The 25,701-nt window shown below is 43.5% G+C and overlaps 1 protein-coding gene across 3 annotated transcripts in view; it reads left to right on the top strand.

Annotated features, from left to right (window-relative positions):
- The first annotated feature begins 834 nt into the window (after window positions 1-834).
- RBM27 (RNA binding motif protein 27) overlaps window positions 835-25,701 on the top strand; it is a 60,667-nt gene continuing 35,800 nt past the window's right edge. Inside the window, exons 1-7 of one of the 3 annotated variants that reach the window (XM_083181907.1) lie at window positions 835-1,194; window positions 12,208-12,326; window positions 13,489-13,625; window positions 14,334-14,416; window positions 15,453-15,625; window positions 20,603-20,866; window positions 25,221-25,451. In XM_083181907.1, the coding sequence (XP_083038033.1) occupies window positions 1,136-1,194; window positions 12,208-12,326; window positions 13,489-13,625; window positions 14,334-14,416; window positions 15,453-15,625; window positions 20,603-20,866; window positions 25,221-25,451 (1,066 nt within the window). In that variant the 5' untranslated portion in view covers window positions 835-1,135. Of the gene's footprint in view, window positions 1,195-12,207; window positions 12,327-13,488; window positions 13,626-14,333; window positions 14,417-15,452; window positions 15,626-20,587; window positions 20,867-25,220; window positions 25,452-25,701 lie in introns of all 3 variants that reach the window. The other 2 variants (XM_083181908.1, XM_083181906.1) reach the window with 2 other exon arrangements.

The raw sequence follows: 25,701 nt of genomic DNA, 5'->3' as shown, positions 1-25,701 counted from the left end.
TTCTACTGCACAGTACCGCCCTACAGTGGCCAGCGCCCTAGGCAAATGGGAAGGTCTGAGAAGCACATGGGCAGGTCTGAGGGGTAAGTGTGGGGGGGGGGGGGGGGGGAGAGAGAGAGGTCGGAGGAGCTTGTGGAGTAGTTAACACTATGCATGGTGTAATCATACAATTAACTAGCTTCGGATGCAAAGTCTTTTGCGCTCAACTTCTGTGACTGCAGGTTGTGTTGGTAGGTGGCATTGGTTCTCTTGATCGGCAACCTACAATTGATGTGTAAGCATTTCTGTATCTATTACAGTGACATCTAATTTCCCATCTCAGTGCACACATCTAACAAACAACAAAAAAGACCTGATGGAAAACATTTATTTATTTATTAAGTTTCTTATATAGCGCAGCATATTCTGTTGCGCTTTACAAAAGGAGACAATAATACAACAAACAGGGTATTCACAGACAGTTAAAAGGTAGGAGGTAGGACATAGGTTTGCAGTAAGTTGAAATTTTGCTTAGGGTGCTGTGAAGCCTTACACCGGCCCTGAGAACATGTCTTCTGGAATAGTTATTTACGCACAATTTGCGCTACACTACATATATTACAGATTAACAGTTGAATCCGTCCTTATACTGTATTTAGTCACCTTTCCCTTCATTATGTTACACACTACAGTCACCCTGGAGAACCACACGATGCATTAGCATTACACCGCTACCACAGTGCGCCGCCGGCGCTGCCAGTAGCCCCACAACATGCGGCACTACTGCGTGTGCGCCGAGTCCCTCCCCCGTGCGCCCTTTTTTGGCTGGAAGACGTCACGTCCAGCCCCGTGATTGGCTGTCCGCAGCTGTCTGTCTTCCGGTCTCAGCGTAGGCCCTGCTGCTGCTACTCTGCTTGCTGGCGGATAGTGCGGCGTTGCTGGCTTTGGAGCTGCTGCTGACTGAGCCCAGGCTTGTGGTGACGGTCGCGCTGTATGTGGAGAGCAGAGAACGGTCCGGAAGTGGCAGTTTTTCCCTGGAGTGGCGGCATCACACAGGGCGACTCGGCGCCGAAGAGGAGGATGAGTGTTGCTGCCGCGGCGCTGGAGCGATAGTGCTTCCCCCCTCACGCCCCCCAGGCCTGCCCCAGCCGCCGACATGCTGATAGAGAATGTGGAGGCCTTCAAGACGTGGCTGGCCAAGTTACTGGAGCCCATGTGAGTAGCGGCATGTGCCCGTCCTGCTGCGGGCCTTGTGTGCAGGGAGTGCAGGCCCGGTGCCCACCGGGGTGACAGATGTGCTCGCAGTGATCCCCTGTCAGCGCTGCCGGGCAGCTGTGATCCCATGACATGCTGCTAACACAACCTGACAACCCAGACACATCTATGGGCGTAGGAAGAGGGGCAGCACTGGCCGTTGGAGGGGGTACTGGGGCTGTGGGTGATTACTAGTATGTATGTATGTGTGTGTTGGGGGGGGGGTGGGGTAGTCCTTTATATCAAGTTTAAACTACCCGTTACCCTCCCGCTTTACTAACCTGGGATGCTTGATATTGGAGACTGGGCTAAATGTATCAAGCCTTAACAAGTGATAAAGTGGAGAGTGACAAAGTACTAGCCAATCAGCTCCTAAACCCAGCCTGTAGCACCTCAGGATCTGATTGGCTAGTACTCTATTTCTCTTTATCGCCTTCAATTTTATCACTTAATTCATTTTGCCAACTGGGTGCAGGGGTCACAACGATGGCTGCTGGGGTTACCTTGGCTGCTGGAAGTTTATAGAAAGATGTATTACTGTCAGTGTTGTGGTTCCTCAGTAGTCAGGGGAAGACAAGAACCCCGTTGTGCGCAGAGCAGTTGCCTAAGTTCTAATAACTTTTATATAGCACTGTTCTCCCTCAGGAATCTTTACATACTTCAAAAAGTTCATACAGAACCAAAATTTACAGCACACAATAAACAAACATACTGCAGAGTCGGTGCATACGTAGGGGTACCTGTGACATCTCGGCGGCGGGTGTGATCCCGGGGGTCAAAAGAGGGGTAAGCATGACTCCGGAGGGATAAGTATTAAAAAGGGGTGCAGTGTGGGCCTCCCTGGGACTCAGGGACATGTGTGCATCGTGGATTCACTACTGCTACATAGGATTACCACCAACTTGGATAGCGTAAGTTTTAGCTAGTAGTTACAGTTCTCTGATGGGATCTAGTGTAGAAGTTTTTAGTGATTTGAGAAAACATGGCCACTATTCTTAGAATACTCTTAAGCTCCGTATACATGGAGCTATATGATCGCTGAGCAATCATATTGCTCAGTGTCCTGTTTTCATCAGTGACCAAAGATGATCATTGATGAAAAGGAGACATTGCCGGGGGAAGCCGCAGTTCGCGGGCGTGCGCTCCTGGGGACAGTTGCCCTGTACGCATGCTCTTGCTAGAATCGCACCATCTGTACTGGGCTTTAGAATCACCTGACCACTGTACAATAGGTTACAACTTGGAGGCATTGATGAGTTTCCTATAAGTCTGGCCAATGTTTTAATGGGGAAATCATTTAAAAGGCAAAACCTGATATATTTAAAAGGCAAAACCCAGTTGGTATTGCCTTTTTAAATAACCTCTTTAAAACATCGGGTAGCTTTACTAGCATCTCGCTTATGCCTTCAAGACCCATTATGTTTATCCTTAAGTTTGCATGTACCCCTATACCATATGCATCATCATGATTAGAACCCGTACTAACACAAGCCTATATAAACTTACCCCAAATGCCACATTTTCTGAATGAATTGGTAATAGAAACAAACTTCATTATATGTGCAGCATTACTTTGTGATAAATTAAAGCCCCATACCCCAGTGGTCTCCAAACTTTTTTTTTTTGGCCTGAGCTACTTGAGACAAAATAAACCGCCTGAAGAGCTACTCATTTAAAATAAAAAATAAATAAATCTGCTTAATAACTGAAAAATGCCCTTTACACATTGTCACACACTGTAATGCCCCTAACACAGAAGGACATCTGCGCATGCCGCAGGCACACGCCTGAAATTAGGGGGCATGACCTACTATCGTGGTACTCCTGCGAGGCCATGTCCCCCATTTTTTTTGCTATGGGGCATGGCCAGTGCTCTGAGAGCTGCTGGCCATGCCCCCAGCCTCTCTGAATAGATGCTGTGTGCATGTGCACACAGTCTATTCACTGCTGCTATACCGCAGATTTGGAGTGCTAGAGTTGGTTCCCGGCATAGACACAAAGTTAACAAGTCTTTACATATGCCGGGACTTCTGCATGGGGGTCTTAACTGATAGCCAGCAGCCTCCTCCACAGGCATCCTCCTGGTGCACAGCAGACGCTGCTCCGAGGTTCCAGCCTCTCCCTGATGCTCATAGCAGGTGCTCTCTTCGGCTGACTGCTTGCAGCTGCCTCTCCTGCCTGCATTTAACAACTCCACTTCCTTCCTGCCCGCTGCCACCCATGCCAGCCTTTCCCCCACACATCAAACTCCATGCCAGCCTTTCCCCCCACATATCCCCAACTCCATGCCAGCCTTTCCCCCCCACATATCCCCCAACTCCATGCCAGCCTTTCCCCCCCCACATATCCCCCAACTCCATGCCAGCCTTTCCCCCCCACATATACCCCAACTCCATGCCAGCCTTTCCCCCCAACTCCATGCCAGCCTTTCCCCCCCACATATCCCCCAACTCCATGCCAGCCTTTCCCCCCCACATATCCCCCATCTCCATGCCAGCCTTTCCCCCCACATATCCCCCATCTCCATGCCAGCCTTTCCCCTCCACACATCCCCAACTCCATGCAAGCCTTCCCCTTACTTCCTACCTGCATGCCAGCCTTCTTTCTAACAAATCCCAAATTCCATGCCATCCCCCCCCCCCCACCCACACATCCCCCAACTCCATGCCAGCCCCCACACACACACACACACACACACACACATCCCAAAATCCATGCCAGCCTTTCCCCTTTCATCATTCCATGCCAGCCTTTCATCTACACATCCCCACCTGCAACCTTCTTTCTCCCACACAACCCCTTCTAATCTTATTTGCGGTTGGGTAATCATGTGATGAGGTCCTGGGATAAAGTCAATTATGTTGAGTAGAGGAATTCAAATGTAGCTTTTATTGCCAATAGGTTAAAATATTGAACATACATACATACATACATACATACATAGTCACATAAATAATGTATACCAGAGGGGTAGGAAATACTTATTTACCCCTATGGAAGTGTAATAAAAGAACTGACCACACTGTCAGGTGTTATTGCAGTCAGAGATAGTACCACCAGCGCCTTCCCTCACTGCACTGAAGTCCTTTCCGAAGACCGATGCTAGAGGTTATATTTCACCTTTAGCATCATGACAAGGGAGCGCAGCGCTGCAGGTTACCCAGAACTTCAGGGCAATGCTGCGCTCCCTGTCAGACAATAGAGGTGAAAAATGACCTCTAGTGTCTGTCTCAGCCTCAGGGGAAGCGGCAGACAAGAGATGGGTACCAGTAGCTCGCGAGCGACGGTTTGGCGACCACTGCCATACATACTAGAGCAGTGGTTCCCAAACTGTGTGCCTAGGCACCCTGGAGTGCCTCAGGACACTTGCAGGGGTGCCTTGGCTTGGTGGACCAAGATCAATTCATATTATTTATGGTCAGGCAAAACCAGTGCTGGTGGCTGTCAATCATAATATATGTGGACAAACAGGAGCAAGTCCCTCACCAGATAACTGTGACCTATAAACACAATGCACTTAATTAAAAAAAATTTTTTTTTCTGAATTTCTCAATAAGAAGCATTTGGCCTAGGGGTGCCTTGAAAATATTTTGATGCTCTAGGGTGCTGTGATTCAAAAATGTTTGGGAACCACTGCACTAGAGGATATTTTTCACTATATCGTCCAGTGTGTAAACTCAATATCTTTACTTTAGTTATTCTTGTTTTGATTTACTACACTGATACACTGATTTACAATACTGCTATGGCAGCACTGATTTGGTGATATTATGGATTTCTGTTCCCGGTTTGTTTCAGTTGAAGAGAATGGTTATGTGACCCTCTGCAGATGGTTACGGTGGTATTCAATTATTTTTCCTGCACGGTGCCTCTAGATCTGTGGTAGCCAACCCTAGTCCTCAAGTGCCACCAACAGTGCATGTTTTGCAGGTCTCCTCACAGAATCACAAGTGAGCTAATTAGCTCCATCTGTGTATCTTTTAAAATGTGTTGGTGATTAATGAGTGCAGCAGCTAGGTTGTCTTGAAAATGTGAACTGTTGGTAGCTCTCGAGGGCTAGGGTTGGCTACCACTGGTTTAGATGATGTCCCCCACAGAGCTATTCAGTTGTTGGTCTGTTTGGGTGTGATTGGCTGCCAGCATTTTAGCTTGTGTTCTCCTAGGGTAATGAGCTTAAAATGTGAAAGGCACATGTTGAGCACCCACACTGGAACTTTCGCGGTGCACCTGTTAGTTTGGTTGTGTTTAGCCAACCATAATGAGTCTAGTTGACAGTCAAAAGATCGACATGAGGTTTTCACTTTTTTGTGTGTCCCAAATGTCGACATGGACACTGCCAGTGAAATGCATCACCTCACATGGCTTGTTGCACTCGCCATGCTTCGGGCACAGGGCCTCGCTGCCTTTGGCTATCTATTCTCCCTCCATGTCCTAGTTGATGGTGGGGCATGAAATACTGCCTGTCGGGACATGTCTGCTCAAGAAAAAGTAAAAAGCTCATGTCGACTTTTTGACTGTCGACTTTGCCATTGTCGACCTAATGCTTGTGTCACCCATACAGCCCTGTCGACATTCAGTGGTCGAGCCAGTGCACATTGACCTAATCACCATAAACCATGTGCAAAACAAAATCAATTAAATATTGACCCAGTATCTCCCGTCCCTTTAGTTTGATAAGCGATAGATAAAAAATTTGAATACCACACACTTATTATTATTATTATTGTTATTATTATTATTATATATTTTTATTTTTTTATCTCCTCCCCACCATGAAGAGTTGGGCCTGTTTGTTCTGGTGTTGTTCAGCAAATCTGTTTCTGAAATGTAGCATACATAGATGGGTATAGGTCGACATAGTATTATGGTCGACATGAGTTTAAAATAAAAAAGTTTCTGTACTTTACCATCCAAATAGACTATGATTGGGAACAAGGCAAGTAAAGTGCTACACTAGTTGGGGGTTCATGTGCTACAAGATAAAAATTGACACCCCAAAAACACTCATATTGACATTTCCATGTCGATGAACTACATAAACCCACATAATGTCCCTGACTCTCTTTTTATATACAATCGTTCATACAATTATTATCTAATTGGGATATTTATAATAAGCTCCAAATTGGCACGTTAAACCACTTTCTACCTTCTGTAATTGTAATTTTGTTTTAAACGTCACTCAAGCAAAAGTTGTCTGTGCATACGAAGGAGCTGTCTCTGGGGGATTGATATGAAAACCCGGCGTTCAAAATCCTGGCCGCCGAAATCCCGACAAGGGGGATGTGGAACGCCACCCCCCTTCCAGGCTCGCCACGCAGCGGGCCCGGTGCCTCGCTGTGCTCGGCACACTAATATATTCTCCCTCTATGGGTGTCATGGACACCCACGGACTGAAAATGTGTCAGGATTTCGGCGTCTGGATTTTGGAAGCCGGGATTCCAACCGCCGGGATTTGAACTGCATCCCGTCTCTGGTCTCTTTCGTTTTTGTTTGCTAGTATAAAATGTTTGGAAATAGCGTCTTTAAAATGTTTCCACTGCATCTGTACTTTTGGGTAGCTATATATCAGAAAGTACACAAATATGTGCTTTATCTTTTATAAAGTAAAAATATTGATTTGCAGGCTTCCTTCAAACAATCTGAGTAATGCTTTGTACGTAAAAAATAGAGGGTAAAAGCAATAATAGACCTTTGACATATGCCCCATACTAGCTCAGCGATGGCAACGCGTGGGACCCTGAATCTCGGATCGTTCGGGTGCCTACACATTGAGCGATCTGTGCACATTTCTAAGTCGGATCGCTTAGAAATAGGGCGTGTGTGTCCCGTAAAACACTGGTAACCAGCTTTTATGATCGGGAGAGAGTAGTGACGGACACTACAGTGAATGTTACAATAAAAATTGAGCAGGGAGATCCTGGAAAATGGCAGCAAGCCTCAAATGCTCCTTAACGGCAAGTGGCAATGGCATTATTGGAACCACTGGGTATCATTATCTTACTCCATTGCATGCTAATAGTTAGCTGTTCTTGTGTGTGCCAGTGGGTAAGGCCGTCATTACCTTTTCTGTGGCCCCTGAGTTGCGCAGAAAGTCACAGCTGTTTTCATTGCCTGCAATAGATAGCAAATGTATATTTCTAGTTTAGTGATGGATGGCGCTATATATAATGTTTTAATATGAACCTGCACTGGTGCTTACATTTCTGTATCTTGTGAAGCTTTTTAAATGTATCTTCCCAAACCTGAAGGTTTTTGATATAGATTAAGAAGGTGGAGAGGAGTTCCATAATTCTTCTTCTTGTTTCAAATTACCATAAAAAGAACACTATAAAGATCTATTAATCCTAGACAAGAGCAGACAACTAAGCTGGGTACACACTATGCCATTTTAGCTAATGATATGCACCATAACAATATATTTTCATGCTTCTCAATGATAGTGTGTACCCACTATATTTCTTACAATACGTGCTACAACAGGTGTCTGCCCCTGCACCCCTTGCTCCCCCAGTGTCTGAACATACATTCAATTATGACCCTATAGTCAGAGACTGCATGTTCAGCTGGGTTCCGGTGACATCCCAGAAAGATGATAGTCATTATTTAAAGGCCATTTCGTTTGGCAGCACCACATATATAGTGTGTACCCATCTTTACTCAGCTGGCCCTTTATAATATTACCTTTGCGGGTAATAGTGCTCCGGGGAGACCCCTATTACCCGCAACACACACATTTTTACCTCGCAGCCTCCAGAGGTGCAAGAATTATTATTTATTTTTTATTCAACGTCTGTAGTGCAAAAACCAGGGAGCTTAGAGACTGGTTTAGTCGCTTTGCATGGATAAACCTAAAGCTGTCAGCTGCAAAAATGCTAAGGTTTGTCCGATCAGCGCAACAATTGAATACCTTCGATTCATACCCAATACTATACATGACTAAAAGGGGGCATGCGGCAGAATTACTAGATGTTGAAAAAACATGCATTTGATTTAGTCATTAAAATCACTTCTAAAACTTACTCCAGCTGCAATGTTCCATTTATCTGCTATTGTGAGCCTGATGTGTTGGCATAAGAACTTGAATTGCTCAAGATGACTGTTTGTATTGAATCAACATTCTAATTTTGGTTTAGTAACCTTGCAAAATGTTAAAACAATGATACTCTTGGTCATGGGTCCTTTTTAAAGTCATACCTGACACCATGCAAGCATGAGACTGATTATCTACACTCGCAATGAAAACTGGCTGTGCTGCTTAAACGAAGCCCCTCGTATTATGCAAATATGGAGGAATGAGCAGCTGCACTTTGCAGAACTGTTGACATAACACAGAGTGATGGTGCCAGGCAAGCATTTGCCACCTGCTGCAATCAGACCACTCTCTAACCCAGTAATAATGGCAGAACTTTACAGGATTTGACCTCTCGAATGGCTACTTATTAATCCTGCAGCATAACCACAATCGCTGGTGTGTAAAATCAGTGATAACACTGCAGGTTTCTAAAGAGCTGTTTTTGTTAGTTTTGTCTTTCAGTCCATATACTGGGTAGATTTATTAAGCTTGGTGGGTGAAGTGATAAAGTGTCTGGTTTTTATCACCGGCCAATCAGCTCATACCTGTCATTTTTCAAACCAATCCTGTAACTTTTAGAACCGGTTAGTATATTAATTTAGGATAATAGCCATGCTCAGTCCCCACCTATGTGTGCGTATTTCAGTGGTTTGATACTTAAGTGAGTCCCAGCAATAGGATGAGGATTCTGGCTTCCAGTCCCCGGTGGGCTACTCTGACCGCTGGCACAGTCCTATACTTGCGGTCTTGTCAGAGCATGTCCACTGGTTCTGGTCTATGTGCTGCCAATCGAGATCCCCGCCTTCTCAGTGCTCAGCGGCTTCCTCAGGAGGTTTTTTCATTTGACATTTTGTTGATTTACACACACTCCTGTGGATAAAATAATTCTTTAATAATAATAAATATTTTATCTAGCAGAGGAAAATATAATTGTGACCCCCTACCTGGGTGCAGTTTATTATAACCACTCTAATAGAAATTGAACCAAACAGGTTACGCGTTAATTTTCTATAGTAAATGCATATTGTGCATGGTAGTATCACATACTGTAGGTTCTGCATATTTCTACATTGTATTCTATTCCACCACATCATAAATGTGCTTTATAGCGATCTTGTGCATATCGAGACCAATGGCCAATTGTGATAGTTTTTTTTCTTTTTTCTAAAGGAGCATTTATTTACAAGCCATGGTTTTGCCTTGTAAATGATTGCCCCTTTACAAAAAAGAAAACCTCAAAGTTTTGCCGGCCTTCCGCACGACCTCCGAACTCAGGCTAATACAGTTGGTTACACCTGTTTACACCGACCTTGTCATGTTTATGTTCATGAAACCAGCTTAAGGTGACTTGTTCTTTATTAAAGTGCCTTAAGGCTCATACACACTGGGTGGCTTTGAGCTGAAAGCCACTCAAAACCGCAAGTTTGAGAGGCTTTCATCTCAAAGCTGCCCAGTTTGTATGGCCTGATGGTGAGCTGCGGTCCCGCATGTTCGCCGTGTATTACCAGCAGATGAGCGGCTTTGCATAGCGTTGCTCTATGCAAAGCAGTCCTACCCCTGCTGACGGCGCCAGGCAGGGGTAAAGCGGCTCAGTGTGCATTCACGGAGTGGTCCCCCCACCCCGCTATCATCGATGTCCATACACGTTGGACATAATAGCCCAGTGTGTATGGACCTTTATCTTGCTGGAAGCAGTATTTAAGGTGCCCATACACGTTACAATTGTTATGTGCGATGAGATGCGCGCTCCCGTCACACATCTCAATGCACAGCTCAAAAAGTATGTGCTGAACATACATTTTGTACTAGATCTCATCTCATTGCATTGCAAAACTAAAGGTGCCCACAGACGCATCAATTATCGAATGCGTTTTGTACTTTTTAAGCACAAATTGCATCTTATGTACAATTATTGGATGGTGTTTATGGGCTTGTGCGATGCGATAAGCCCGATATTGTATGTCTAAAAAAGTACGTGCTGCACGTACTTTTTAGACTACATCTGAAATTTAACATTACAAACATGGGTTCATCACATGCATCCAAGTGCACATCTCATAGCAAGCTGGAAGAAAAATTGTATAGAACCATTGTACAGTCAAAAACGCATAGCACAGTACAATTGTAGCGTCTGTGGGCACCTTTATGCAATGCGATGAGATATTGTATACAATAATTGTACCATGTATGGGCACCTTTTATAAAAGCTGCAAGCAGAAACCAAGCTGATTGCTAATTGAACTTTACCCATAGTAAAAGGTTTAGTTTCTCCCCTTGATGATGCAGAGTAGGTGGCAATCCTTATATAATTTGTAGATATACATTTATTCCCCCCCATGGGTATGCAGTTACCAGCAGTCTGTGGGTAATTTATTTCACAGCAAGCTATACAAGCCACAATTTTGGATTTAGTTTTTTTTTACCTGCTTCAGACAAAACCAAAATCTTGAAAGCAGCTAGCTCACTGTGGCCAGCAAAATCACACAAATTTTCACTGAACCTGTGTGTGTCTGTGAGAAAATGTTTTTTTTTTTATGTGTGACCAAATCAAATTGACCAGAACTAAATATCTGAGAAATATTGGGAAAATTACCTTTTATTGTATTCATTACCACTGTGATGTGTGATATCCCAGCTGATCACTTTACATAGTAGGGTCAATTCCATGTAAAGGGCCATTGCTGCAGTGTTTTAACACTGGTAATGGCACCTCAATTTGCCGTCTGTAATTGGCCCCACTTACGGTATATACAAAAGTGTTCAGTGCCTCATAGTGTACCCAGTACTTATGTGTTATCTCGTTGTGAAGTGCTACCGCAATGATTTGTACCCGCAAATTAATCGCATGGAACTAAGGGCAAGATTTAGTAGTTTAAGCTGCCTGCAGCCAGTAGATAGCACCCAACTGAGCTATTCAATTGTTGCTCCGTCTATAAGTGATCAGCTGTTGGCACCTGGAATTTCAACTCGCACATCCTGGTAGTGGAGTAGTGAGCTGAAATGAGTGAAAAGTGACCTGTTTGAGCGCTCAAATAGTACTTTTTACATCATGCTCATTGCTTTGGTTGGGTTTAATTGCTTTACCTGGGTAAACATGACCTTTATTGGCGCAATAAGTGTGATACTAAATATAGGCAGCGGAAAACAATTGAATCTCTCCCTAAGGGGGGTATTCAATGTAGTCACAGCCATGACCCTGTCCCGTTCTCGACGCTCATCTCGTAGGCGGGATTCAATGTCCTGTCTGCCGAGAAGGGGGCTTGGCCGCGAGAAGTGTCTGGGAATCGGCGAGCTGTGGCCGGGAGCTAGTCAATTTCTGTCCGTTCTCGGTAGAATGGGCCGACTGGTTTTTAAGTTGGACTCCTTCTGTCCAGATACCCTGTTTTAATGCTGTTGAGGAAGACCGGATTGAATAGAGACCCGCAGCCATCTCCCCCATTGGGGATGGCTGCGGGAGATTGAATATCCTCCTTTATATTAGTATTATTTGCAACAAATGCAGTAAATGTCAATTATTCTCTTCACCAGTAGGTTGTTGCAGCTTCTCTAACTGGGCTCCTAAATTTCAGACATCCAGTACCGGGTATAAAATAATACAACATGAGTCCTGTCCTTTTTCTCAGTTTAGACTGCACATTCACGCAGCAGCAGTTGTATAGTAGTAGTCTGGTAGGCCTGCTGTCTCACCCTATGAACTGCCACAACACTAAAAGCCATCTAACAACAAGTGAAAGGAGCCTGCTTATCTAATAAATCAACAAAATACAAAAGTTATGTTAATAACGTGTGTGCATTTACATTTAATGAATTATTCAATTATTTTTACATATTTTACTATGTTGTGCTACTCTTTTTAAAAAAATATATATATATATATATATTTTTTTTTTTCTCATTAGATGTGATGCTGACCCTTCGGCTCTAGCAAACTATGTTATTGCTTTGGTCAGGAAAGACAAATCTGAAAAGGAACTAAAGGCCATATGTGCAGACCAACTGGATGTTTTTCTACAAAAAGGTATTTTATTAGACTGCAGCCTAGCCTCTAACATTGATCAGAAGGTTCTCTACCTTATACTATAGATATATAACAATATATTTTTACCAAGTCCCTTTTCAAAAAGACTGACGGCTCTGATTTTTTTATAGTAGTGTTCCCACTAGGCTGTTTGCGGAGTGCTGCACCCTATCCGTTTTTTTTTTAAATGACATAGCGTGCCATGCCCTTATGGTGGTACCCTATTGAAGCAGCATGCCCTCCACCGTCCCCATCTACAGGCTTCAGTGTCCTGCCAGGGGAATAATTACCCCAAGTGGTGTCACCTTGCCCACAGTTTTCCCTTTGGTGAACATTATTGGGGTGATTAAATATTATGAGGCATCTAAATGGGACTTGTTAGATGCCCAAATAATTGTCAGGGTTCAATCTTCTTTGGGTGGCCATACGATTTGCAACCAACCTGGCAAGGTTTATGTGTTTTGAATTGGCTCCTGTTTAGCTGAAATGTTAGAAGTTTGCTGTGCTAATACATGGATCAGTCCATCTCAAGTTGTCTAATTTGGCATTTTCTGGTTCTTAATTGTCCATGATCACCCCAATACACTAGAATCACAATTTTCTTTTACTCGCTCAATGGCATCCATCTTTAAATCTTGGGCAGCCATTTTCATATTTGTAGGCATTTAAGCAAAAACAAAAATCTCAGGAGTGCAAGCCTGAAGTCTTCTTAGCAAATTTAAAGCTACATTTTGTTCCACACATTGGTTTCTTGATCTTACATCTTCTGGTCTGGTTAATGGTTTAATAAAGTGGTTCCCAACCCTGGTCCTCAAGTACCCCCAACAGTGCACATTTTCCAGGTCTCAACACAGAATCACGGGCAAAATAATTAGCTCCACCTGTGGATCTTTTAAAATGTGTCTGAATAATGAGTGCAGCTGCTGGGTGACCTGGAAAATGTGCACTGTTGGGGGTACTTAAGGGCCAGGGTTGGGAACCACTGGTTTAATAGATGGGGCCCAACCAAAATTGACTTTCAGGATGCCATTTTCTCAGATTGGTTTTGTACTATTGTCATATGGAGGGGACAACTGACCAGAAATACTAACATTCTGCAATCCACTTGGTGGCACCTCCCATGGTGAATATGCATATTTAGACTTTTTTTTTTTCTTCCCAGAAACAAATGAGTTTGTTGATAAACTTTTTGAAAGTTTGCACACAAAAAATTACCTTCCTTCTGATGAAACGGTGAAAGATGAGGAGAAGGTGGATACTTCTGAAAAGTGCCATCTGACAGTGTCAGGAACTGGCCAGGTAAGGGTTTGTTGATTGAGACCTAAACTCGTTTCACTTGGGGGAGATCTGTAATGCACACTAATCTCCTCTTTACAGCATGGGAACAATGTACTTCAAAACCATGTACTACAATTGTTTAAGCCAGGAATATATGACTAATTGTTTTATTAGTTACATAGGGTTGCCTGTACCTGTGCCATTTGATGTTAGGAGTTAGCGTATGTTTGCTATATTGGGGGGTTGTGTGTTGGTGTGACTATTGTATGATTGAGTAGCTCCGCTCACAATCACCAAGCCCCCATTTAAGATTTTGAGTTGAGAACCGAGTTCTTATTTAGTTTTAAACCTATTACATTAGAAAAGGCAATAAAACCTGGCTAATAGGATGAACCCTGCCTCGCCAGTGCATCCAGATGAATCAGATTTCTGTAATTACATAGCATACCAAATAATCCGTTCCACAAATTGAACAACGCCACATTCAGTGTGTGAAGGATTCTATTTTATAGTAGAGGCTAATGGAGTTCATTCTATAGCAGAGTTGATCAACTGTAATTGGATTTCACTGACTTGCACTGTATAAAGCATTGTTCCTACAGTTTCATGCTTTTATGTGGCCACAGAACTCGTTGACTTCTCAGATCCATGGAGTGTGCATTATTCCATATAGAAAGGGGATAGCACTGGCTGCCTGCCATACTCTTATCTCCAACTTTCCTGTTGCAGGAGAACTTTGAAGAAGATAGAGAAGCCAGGAAAAAAAAGCACCTAAGTCCCCAACGAAACCGCTCTGATTCCAGTGAGAGAAGGTGAGTGTTGTGTTATTTAGATGTATTATTGGGTGACTTCACGTGAAAACAAAAGAATATGCACTTACGAATGTTTGAATGCAAACTTAATAAAAATAAAAAAAAACCCTATAAAAGTTTTCAGCATTGACCATACAGGTGCTACTAGCAACAGTGCGTTTATTAAAGACTGGAGTCTCAAAACAGATTGCACATCTGTCACTGCTACAATGTACTTTGGGCCTGATTCTGGTTCCCTCGCAAAACCAAATTTCTCCCTAATGGACAAAACCATGCGTACTGCAGGTGAGGCTGATAAACATGTGCAGAGTTAGATTTGGGTGTGTTGTTTCTGTGTAGAGCAAGTACTGGCTGCTCTATTTTTACACTGCAATATAGATATCAGTTTGGAGTACAAATCCCATCCAAATCGAATTCGCTCTGCACAGGTTTTGTCCCTTAAAGAGAGAATTTGCTTTTGTGAGTGAACCAGAATCAGGCCCTTTTGTAATGCGGATTTATAAGGTATCCGGTTTTCTGGCAAACTTTGCGCGGGATGCACTATCCGCCGCCGCCAGTTACCGCCCCCACTCAATCGGCTACCGCAATATATGCAGTACACATATGCAATTCGTATAGAAACTGGCAGCTCTTGGGATAAGAGCTGTTTATTGCGAAGCCACCGACGGTGGGTGAGTGGATCCCCAGCGGCTCTCCATCCCTCTCTTACCCAGCTGCTGCGGGGTGGGTGGATGTTTGTTGTTAGAACGAACATGCCTTTTTAACTTCTAATTAGGGGTTGAAGTTCAAAATTTTGCTAAGCTTCTTAAACGATGCATTCCCTGTTTTCTACTTTTCTCAGAACCAGGTTTATCTGATTACCCAGCTGTTCTATTTAATAAAAAAATATATATATTTTTAAATGAACCTCATGTTAACTGGAAAAATTAAAATTGAATTCTTTCCAATTTGAATCTTTTAAGGTTACCTCCTAGTTTACAGGTTAAGAATACTTCTTTAAAAAAATAAATTTTTTTTTTATATATATTGTTTAAAGGATAAGAGAGAAAAAGAGAGATGATGGCAAGTGGCGAGAATATGACCGGCATCGAGACAAGTATGACTGGCGAGGAGGCAGAAGTAAGAGTCCTCCCAAAAACAAGGCTGCAAATCGGAGTAGGAGCCACAGCAGAGGAAGGAGCAGGGAGCGGGATGCTGCCAGGAGCAGAGGTAGTGAAAACAAGGGCAATTTATTCTGTTATTTGTTCAGCAGAGCACTTTGGGCCTGATTCAGAGCAAATTCGCAACCGAGAGTTTATCGAACAACCACGCATGGTGTGCAATGCGTGAGCCATCCGTTCGAATGCTTGCTCGCAAGGCGATTCACACCCTGCGGGCATTTGGGGCATGCCACTGGAGTTATCTGTGAGTGCCCCAGTTGGGAGGGATCATGACGTCCTTCTCTCCATGGCCTTCGCAGGGCCCAGTGAGTCTAGACTTACTCGGTCCTGCGTGCAGGGGGGAAATCATTTGATGGTGAGTGATTTTTCCCAGTGTGCACTGCTGCATACGTGTTCGCAGCCATCTACAGGGTGTGTGGTGGCGTTTATACCTTCTCGTCTGGTTTAGAACACTTACATCCCAGCAAGCAGGTCTGAATAAGGCCCTTTTCATTTGCAAGTAGCTAAAAATATAAAATGTCAGCATGTACTGTGGTTATATTACAGTTCTCGATCTAGGCAGTTGCTTTCCTGCATGAGTAGTGTTAATCTCTAATTGTGATATAATGAAGGTACCCTTCTAATGGGTACACTAATGTTGTCAGATACTTGAGCTAATTATCTTGATATGAGTTATGTCCTGGATGTGAATGAAGTAGTAGCAACAAATTTAGATTATTATTATTATTTTTTTTTTTTATTTGACTGCATTCCATGAAACATGTTTAGCATGTTATGCTATGGTACTTGATTATGGAATCCAGCCTATCAGACCTTGTTATAGGGAGGGGTCCTAGACTGAAAACCCTATGTAATTAGAGTTGAAACCTCATGGAGACTACTAGTACCACACAGAAAAAGCTGCAAGTGCACTATCCATACATCTAATTAGAATTCAAATACATTTTGCAATAAAAAGTTTTTTTTTGCATAAGCTTAGCCAGGATTATTGGCTTACCCTCCAAGTCCCAGTAACCTCAGCAGGTAAGAATTCAAATGTAGGGCATGAAATAACCATAAAACCAGCCTAGCCAACCTACCCCAAGGCATCACACTAGGGGGAGCAAGTGAAGTTAGTGCATACGGGGCATATCTGATATGTTCTGCCGTCAAGTATCCTATATAAAAATAGGAGTGCTAAAGTAACCATTCTATTGTTATGCACTGAAGCAGCCCAGCCACAGAAATTCAGCAGGCACCACTCCTAAAAAAAAATCACCCCACAACTGACTTACTATATAAATCTGTAGGACTTGTCTTAAATGTGCCTTGTTCAATATGCAGTCTAAAAATGCTAGGAATCCTGGTTAATATCATCAGGGACAGGTGCTACTCTAGGAAAAAGGTGCCTTAAAGTGCATGTATAAATAAGCGGTACTTGTGTAGTTTCACGGCATCACCGTATGCTATGCTGTCAGCGTAGGCCCGCGGCAGCCCTGCGTAGTGTCCCTGTCAGGCAGCATAGTCACCGTACTGTCTCCGCGAGCTGCAGCTCTATCCCCTGTGTCCCTGGCAAGCCTAGTGAGCACCTCACACAGCGCCGGTAACCACCAGATCCCCTGCACTGGCGGAGAGGCGATCATGCGGGCGCCGGCAGAGAGAGGTACTCCATCTGCCTGAGATGCGGAATACACATCAAGTAATCCACTGCCGCTCGCCATGCTTCTGGCTCGCTTTAAGTGTCCCCTTGCTGGGCTTGCCACGTTTTGGGCTCGTTGCGCTCGTCACACTTTATAAAATCAACTCCTTGCCGACGTTCGCACACTTAGGGCTGATGTGGATAGTGGGGGTGTTTCAGGAACACATTCAGGCAGTTTAAAAATGGTCAATGGTCAACGGTTACACAATGTATTAAGCGCTGAAACAATGCTGACTGACTATGCTAACTGAGTAAGTTCCGGGTAGGCATGAACGTACACAGTCGCAGACGCAAGCTGACTACACACTGACTACGCTGGCCGTGGGAACACTACGCTGATGCTGATAGGGACACTACTCTGACTACGTAAGTGGCGCTGTGAAACAAGTGAGTAAATAAGCAACATAGAATCAATTGAGAAGGGCCCTACACTGCACACCCCATAGGTGATGGCTTACAGTGACATACACAAAGAGAAAAAAGATTCATGTGTACTATTCGCATATCTTTGCGTATCTAGAACTCCTAACACATGCAGCAGTTGCTATTATCTATCAAACACTTTTTAACAAGTCAATTGCACTACTAGTGTAATGCGTTGTGGTGGTTTGGCTGGGCTTTTATTTGGGGTGTCCCACACCATAAGGAGGTATTCAAATATGTAGGTCCCGCAAGGGAATAAGTTAAAATGCAGACAGAGCTGCGCCCCCTCCCTAAGCTGCCGCTGGGACCGATTTGTCTTCTGTTCCAGCGGCTGGCCTGGCAGGCACTGTGCTCACTTCTGCTTCCTCCAGCATCCCCAGGGGTCAGGCGGCCTGACTCCTAAACATCAGCGGCGTGTGCGGACCCGCCGAGGGGAGGTACGCAGTCCTGGCTGACAGGATACCGCAGTGAAACAAAAGTTTCAACCACTAAAAGATAAAAAAAAACGGCTGCGGGTCCCATGATTCCCTAGGCCAGGGACCTAGCTGGTCTGGGGCTGGTAGCTCTCGTGCATCTTTCCCCCAGTGTCACTCGGCAGCTTCCCCCGGACCTCTGTCTCCTCCTCCCCGGCCGTAGCGATGCTAGAGACATCAGTTACCCGCCGCAATCGCAATGTTCTGCTCTATTACACAGCTGAGCACTCTCTGGCTACATGTGCAGCAAGCGAGTGCGCGGGGGGTTGTGAAAGGAGGTGGATTAGGCAGGAGCTGGGACACACTGCCATGGCAAACAGGCAACCGGGGTTTGTCTGTATATATGTATGTGTGTATACACACACACACACACACACACACATCCCCCCCCCCCCATTCATAGGATTGCAGGGACTGAAAATATACAATTTACTTCCAGCATCTTGCTGTTTGATTTCAGTAAGCGAGCATAATGTTTGACTGTTTTTTATTACATTTTGATTTTCTGTGCATATTTTTGTGAACGTGAAATGCATATTAGCATCACAGTATATGTAATAGTCATTACAATATTTTGCTCCATCACTTGTTATGCAGTTCAGTGTTTGGGTGTACACGGAGCAAGAGTATGCAGAGTCTGTTTTCATCTCCTCAAAACATGGGGGGGCGCTATCAGTTCTCCAAGCCACAGATACCCCATAGCGTTTTATCCAAGAATAGGAACTAGATTTTTGTATTTTTTTTTTTTCTTTCCCCAAAGCTGTCCCATTGTATTTTACTATATTGATGTCCTCCATCAAAATGAATAAGGCTTTCACTTTTTGGTGAGTTATTAGCCCAGTCCCCGAGTTCTTTATTGCCCTTTTGTTTCACTCTTGTCTCTGCAGTATGATAATTTATTGAGCATTAGATGAGTGAGCAGAGATTACTGTTGATTTGAAGACTGTGGGGTGTATTCAATGCTTTATGTGACAGTGAGCAGTGCTGACTGCTGGCTGTCACAGCTCGCAGGGTCAGTATTAAACTGATCCCCCTGCACACGCTGTTTTCCCCTCGCTAGGTTTTTGCAGCGACAGGGCTATGGCCTGTGCGGTCGCTAAATCAGCGAGACTTGCGGCTAAATGCAGCGTGCTCTCTGCATTAGCCGCAAGCCTCGCTGTTTGGGGGAATCCTTGCAGTCCTATGACAATGAGGATCCCACCGGAACGTTAAATATGGTGATTGGCCGGCGTGGGGGTAAACGGCGAGGATTGCTTGTTTTCAACGATTTCCCCTCGCAGCCGCATTGAATACACCCCTATGGGTTTTTTGTTATTTGTGCCAAATCTTCAGGAGCCTGACAAAACGTTGTACTGTACTTGCAGTTTTATTAAAGTTGAAAATAAGGCAAAAACTGTCCTGCTGTTGGCTAATACCATGTACTCACTGGTTAGTGGTGCACATTATATGTAACCAAAATAAGGGGCAGCTACAATCACAAATGTCTGTGGGGTTTTCAGTGTAGTGAATGTAAGCTTTACACATTGTATTGACAGTTCATAATTATTTCCACCATATTTTATTTATTATTGCACCATTGATTTTTGATCTAGCTTAAGCTTAATATTTTCCCATCGGCATATGTTATAGAAGTGTCTTTCAATGTGTTACTTATGTCTTTTGTAAGCTGAAGGTGTTTCTGCTTTTACAGCAATTAGGTACCCTTCACACTGCGCTTCAGCTCAGGGAGTTTGTCCAAATATAACCTAGTTTGTCTAATTTATTCACTAGTGTATTCCAGCAAATGTGTGCATTTTCATAGGTGTGGGTGATTTAGTCAGTGTTTGCTTAAGGAGAGAAGCCGCGCTGCCTGCACCAGTAGATAGAGAGCCGCTTCTCTTGCCTTTTGGTTATCCACCCTGGGCCTAGATGGGTTTCTGATGGACCACTGGTACCACAGCTACGGGTGGTCTTACCTACAAATGAATCAAGTTACCCAAGTGGTTGCATGGAGAAGTAATGTATAGTACAGAGATTTTCTTTGTGGAATAAGCTTACATATATTTTGTTCAATTATTTTCATATTGTGTTCACATGAAGCTATGGAATAGGCTTGCGATTATGCATACAGTTATTCCTATTGAGCATGTGATAAACCGTATGTGTAATGTCATTCCCTTTATCCCATACTTGCGATTTGATGTGTCCTGCCTAGCAGTTGGCTGTAAATGTATGCTTAGTTTGCAAGTTTGAACAGACCGCAATGTTGAAGATTTGGTTGGGCTCTTATTTGGCACAGCTGTGAGTCTGCACGGAACAATCAAGCCTTCCATGCTTTAACTACAGCGCAGCTGCTGTTGTCAGCATTGAATGTCTTTCTTTTGTTTCCCATATTAGATATTTGAAATCTTTTATGATGTTTGTGACACACTTACAGATATATTAATTACATGGACAGTTTGTGCTTCCACAGAGCATCGAGAGAGGCCAAAGTTTGACTCGGAAAGAAGTGATTTGGAGCCTGCATACACCCCAGCCTTACAGCCAGTCAGCAGCACCACGGTGCAGCAGTATTCCTCTGGTGGGCAAGCTATACCCAGCACTGTGACTGTAATTGCACCTGCTCACCACCCTGAGAGCACAACAGAGATCTGGTCTAATTACTATAACAACCACAATCCTCCCAATTCCTTTAACAGAAACCCACCCCCTAAACGACGCTGTCGGGATTATGATGGTAAGAGTCAGCCATTTCATTTGCACTTCTGCAGACTTGTGTATGTGAATGTATACAGTATATACATTTGTGTGTGTGTGTGTGTGGAGGGGGGGGGTGCAATCTATATTTTATATATATGTGTGTGTGTGTGTATGTGTATATATGTATGTATGTGTATATATATATATATATATATATATATATATATATATATATATATATATATATATATATATATATATATATTTTTTATATATATATATATATATATATATATATTTTTTATATATATATATATATATTTGTTCTATGTGTGTATAGCACTCAATGTTAAACCACTATATTTATTTTGTGTGGCATTTACAATAACCATCCATCAGTTCTACATACATATATAAGTTTCTGTGATCTCCTTTGCTTGACAGCCCTCCTTGTAAATGTTTGACAAACACAAAAGTACCTTATATTTGGTATCTGTATACAACAGCGGGAGGTGGTTGTTGGGATAACTCTAGAAGACTTGATTAGTTGGGTGCAAATACACAGTGTGTATGTTTCACATGCTACAGATGTGTCCTCATACACTTTTGCTGCACTCGCACTAAACATCTCTCCTCTGCGTGTTTGGTGCTGTGCAACTCTGCTCAAGCCAGCATTTTATTTTAGTCAAATGTGTGTCTCAGTTGCAGTGCAATGCAACTTGTACAATTCTGTTTGACTGAGTTCTTCTGCAGCTTTTTTTTTATCTTCCATTTTTATAGAATTCCGACTCATGCACAGCTATACAATTGTTACATATAAAGTTAGTCAGTCCAGTTTTGGGAAGTAGTTTTGATGCATCAGATTGCTGTTAACACACACTTCGACAAATAAGCTGTTCGGAAAGGCTCTTTGTGCGGGTCACTCGTGCGAGGCTCCTCGGCATGTTGAGGCCATGTGTATGAGGACACATCTGTAGTTGGTCAGCCTTAGCTAGTTAAAGGTAAATCTTCATACACCATGCTTTTCTACTTTACATCGCTTTCAGTGACTGGGTTATCTCCTACTCTCCATTGGATTCCCTGGGTTTCTTTATTTTCCTTCACACCAAGGGCCTAACTGAGACCTGAATGTGGGACTAATTTGTTCTCAAAAGGGGCAAAACCATGCTGCACTACAGGTAGGGCAGATGTAACCTGTGCAGAGAGTTAGATTTGGGTGAGCTATTTTGTTTCTGTGCAGGGTAAATACTGGCTGCTTTATTGTTGCACTGCAATTTAGTTTTCAGTTGGAACACACCTCACCCAAATCTAGCTGTCTGTACATGTTAATGTCCTTAGGCACTGGGTGATTTTTGCCCAGTGTGTATGCTGGCTGATGATGGGGAAAATAGATGGGCTGAAAAATGCGCAGTGCCTACACACTGAGCGGTTTGCGCCGGTTTTAGCCAATTCTGGGGGTTGACTTTCCATAGCCTTAAGCTGGCCATACAGCTACAGATTGATTGTCAGATCTGGCTGGTTGGAACAAAAACTGGTAATATCTGAATGACAGTTTTTGGCAGTTTTCCAGCATTTCAAAGCAAATGGTCGCCTGTCATTTGCTCTCATCCATTACCAGGTTTTTGTTCTAACCAGCCAGATCTGACAATCTGTAGACTATCAGCGCTCATCGCTGTCCCGTACACACTGGGTGGCTTTGGAACTGACAGCAGCTTAAAAGACAAAATAGAGCTGCTTTCTACTCCGTCGCCCAGTGTGTATGGGCCTTTACATCTGCCCCACCTGCAGTGCACATGGACTTGCCCATTTTGAGAAATTTGTCCTGCAATCAGGTCTGAATTAGGCCCCGATAATGACTTGGGGGTATTTTAAAATTGAAATACCCGTATATACTCGAGTATAAGTCGACCCGAATATAAGCCAAGGCACCTAATTTTACAACAAGAAACTGGGAAAACGTATTGAATCAAGTGGGACCCTCACTCGAGGGGGGCTTTTTCAGCATAAAAAATGTTCTGAAAAAGTAGGCTTATACTCAAGAATATATGGTACTCTATAAAAAATATTTGGAATAATTTTTTTCTGGGGCTAGTACCACTTCCAGGTTTAAATAGTGTCCAGATGGCAGATAACCAGGCTATGGTGCATCAGTTTGCATGCATGATACTCTGGGCCCAGTGTAGTACGGTGCTATTAAACACCACTCCAATGCAGTGAAGGCTGAGTGTTCGTGTGCTAGCAATGCTTTCTCCTAACACAGAACTGAAAGCCGTGTATCTGCATAATGCTGCAGGATTTGCCCTGATCCCAAAACCCCCATGTGAGCTAAGTACTGCGCTGACAATAGGAATTACATTTAAGCAGTGCCTGCAACATGCATAGGATATATAAACAGTGCTGAGGGTATACCGATGTGTATATATAATCATTAAGATCATTCGATAATATGTGCAGAGGGCAGATGTGGCTTGCTGCATCAGAAGCCACAGTGTGTGTGTGTGTGTGTGTGTGTTAATAAGGGTTTCCCCTTAAGCACTGCGCTTTAGTTGGTCTTCCAAAATGCATTGGTCACTTGTCTGGTGGCTAAAGATGATAACCTCAACAGGGGCCATCTTTAAGCGCTAAATTGTGCAATTGTGTTGATTGTCACTAGGGATGCCAATCCTGTGATCTCTATCCCAGGATTTAACCCCCAAATTGCTGGGATTTCAATCCCAGGATTAGAGCCTCCAATCCTGGAATTTTGGAATCCATTTTCACATGTGATTTTATGCTGGGCAGCAATGAGCACTAGCAGCACTCGGCTCAAACGCTAACAGGCAACCAGTTTGCAAGGCTGTGCGGTGACTTTGCTAGGTGTCATGCACCTCGCCGCCACTTCAGCATTGCCCATCTGCTTAAGGACTGCTGCACAACAGTTGCCAGTATGGCATACGGAGGCCAATCCTTGGGAATCTTTGGATTGAGATTTTTTTTTTTATTCTTGATTCCTGAAAAAATAGTTTGTGATTGGCCTCCATAAAGGACACCAGCCTTTGGTGCTTGGTGTTTTTTTTTTTTTTTTATTAATTTTTAAAGTCTGGTCTTCATTAAAAGACACATTTCAGATTGTGTTCTTGAATTAAATGCTGTAGTTAAGACCTTGTGGTAGACCTCAATCCGTAAGGAAGCACAAATACAGGGTGAGGCAAAAACAAGGTAACAAATGCATGGTAAAGGCTTTTCAAATTTTTAGTGCAAATGTTATGGAATACAGATGATTTTAAACTAGTGTTACATAGAATTTAAGGCTGAATAAAGACTCTTCCATTCAGTTCAACCATGGTGTATTCGCTTCATCCCTTGTTCTACGTAGTGTATATTAATATATTTAAGGACAGATTATGAATATTGCTTGTACCCCTGGATGTTAACAAACAGATGCTTGTCCAACCTTATTTTAAACTTATTTATTGTGTCTGCTGACGCCACATCTCCAGGAAGAGAGTTCCATAGTTTCACTGCTCTTACTGTAAAAAAAAAATGCTTTCTTCTAGGGAAACAAAATCTTCTTTCCTCTATAACTATTAAGTGCCCTTAATTATCCAGCTCCAAATGTACCCAATGCCCCATGGAATCAGAGAAAGGGGTTTCACCAGTGAATACAAAAATCATGTTTTCGCACTTGATAAAAGGGCAACCAAACATCCTGAAAGTTGGGCAGCAGCCATTCTGTGGCTGTTATATGGAATGTTACTTATGGCAGTAAAAGTATTATGGGATACGGTGTGGTGCATTTCAAAGACAACATGAACATCAAAGACTTAGGGGGGTATTCAATCTAGGATCATGGCTGTCGATCCCTGCCGACAGCCATGATCCTGGCCCGTTTGCGGTCAGCGCGACAGCTGGGATTCAATGTCTTGCCTGCCGATCGGCGCAAAGGGGGCGTGGTCGCGAAACCAGCCTGGATTGTCGATCTGCGGCCGGGATTGCTACAATCCACGTCCGTTATCGGCAGAATGGGCCCGCCAGCTTCTGAAGTCGGGCCCGTTCTGCCGTGATCCCGCTTCAATGCTGTCACTAAAGACAGCATTGAATAGTGAGCCGCCGCTATTTCCCCCATCGGAAATAGCGGCAACACATTGAATACCCCCCTAGGCATTGTTTGAAGCACCCTGGCTGCAGTGTTACTTGCTATCTATGGAATTGTTGCCGGATGCTGTGCTCCCTTGTTTTCTACTAGATTGAAAGCACTTCTAGGCAGGGCATTGTCCCATTTGTCTTAAGTCATTCTACATTATTTTGGCTTGTGTTTTCTGTCACTTGCCATGTGTCTTGTGCTATCTTGTGTTGGTTCTCTGTAAATAATGAAAACAATGTTTCTCCGTTTGTCCTGTTGGTTTTCCCAGAACGGGGTTTTTGTGTCCTTGGTGATCTCTGCCAGTATGATCATGGAAACGATCCATTGGTAGTCGATGAGGTTTCGTTACCCAGTATGATTCCTTTTCCTCCTCCCCCTGGACTTCCTCCACCTGGTATCTTGATGCCACCAATCCCTGCTCCAGCTCACAATATGAGAATGCCGGTTCCTCGCCCACTCAGCCAGCCACCCCCGCCGCCTCCTGTCCATCCAGCTCCAAGTAAGGATGCTTTGTACAAATCATTTGTGTGCTGTGTGTAAACGGATTTGGTGTCTTCAGGCTATATATAGCAATGTTTTAGTTTAGAAATGAGATAACAGCACTTGATGTATACAACTCAAAGGTATGGATGAGTATATGCAGATGTAATTCTCTGTTGGTCTTGCAACTCTAACAAATTTCATTTTTCACAGATCTGTATATATGTAACAATCTGCACTTGTTCTTGTGTGCATTTTTTTTTCCTACC

This window comes from Crinia signifera, chromosome 4 (genome assembly GCF_055691185.1).
Source record: "Crinia signifera chromosome 4, ASM5569118v1, whole genome shotgun sequence".
NCBI classification, from domain to species: domain Eukaryota; kingdom Metazoa; phylum Chordata; class Amphibia; order Anura; family Myobatrachidae; genus Crinia; species Crinia signifera.
Note: the sequence above shows the minus strand (reverse complement) of the source record. Positions and strands in the feature narration are given on the sequence as shown.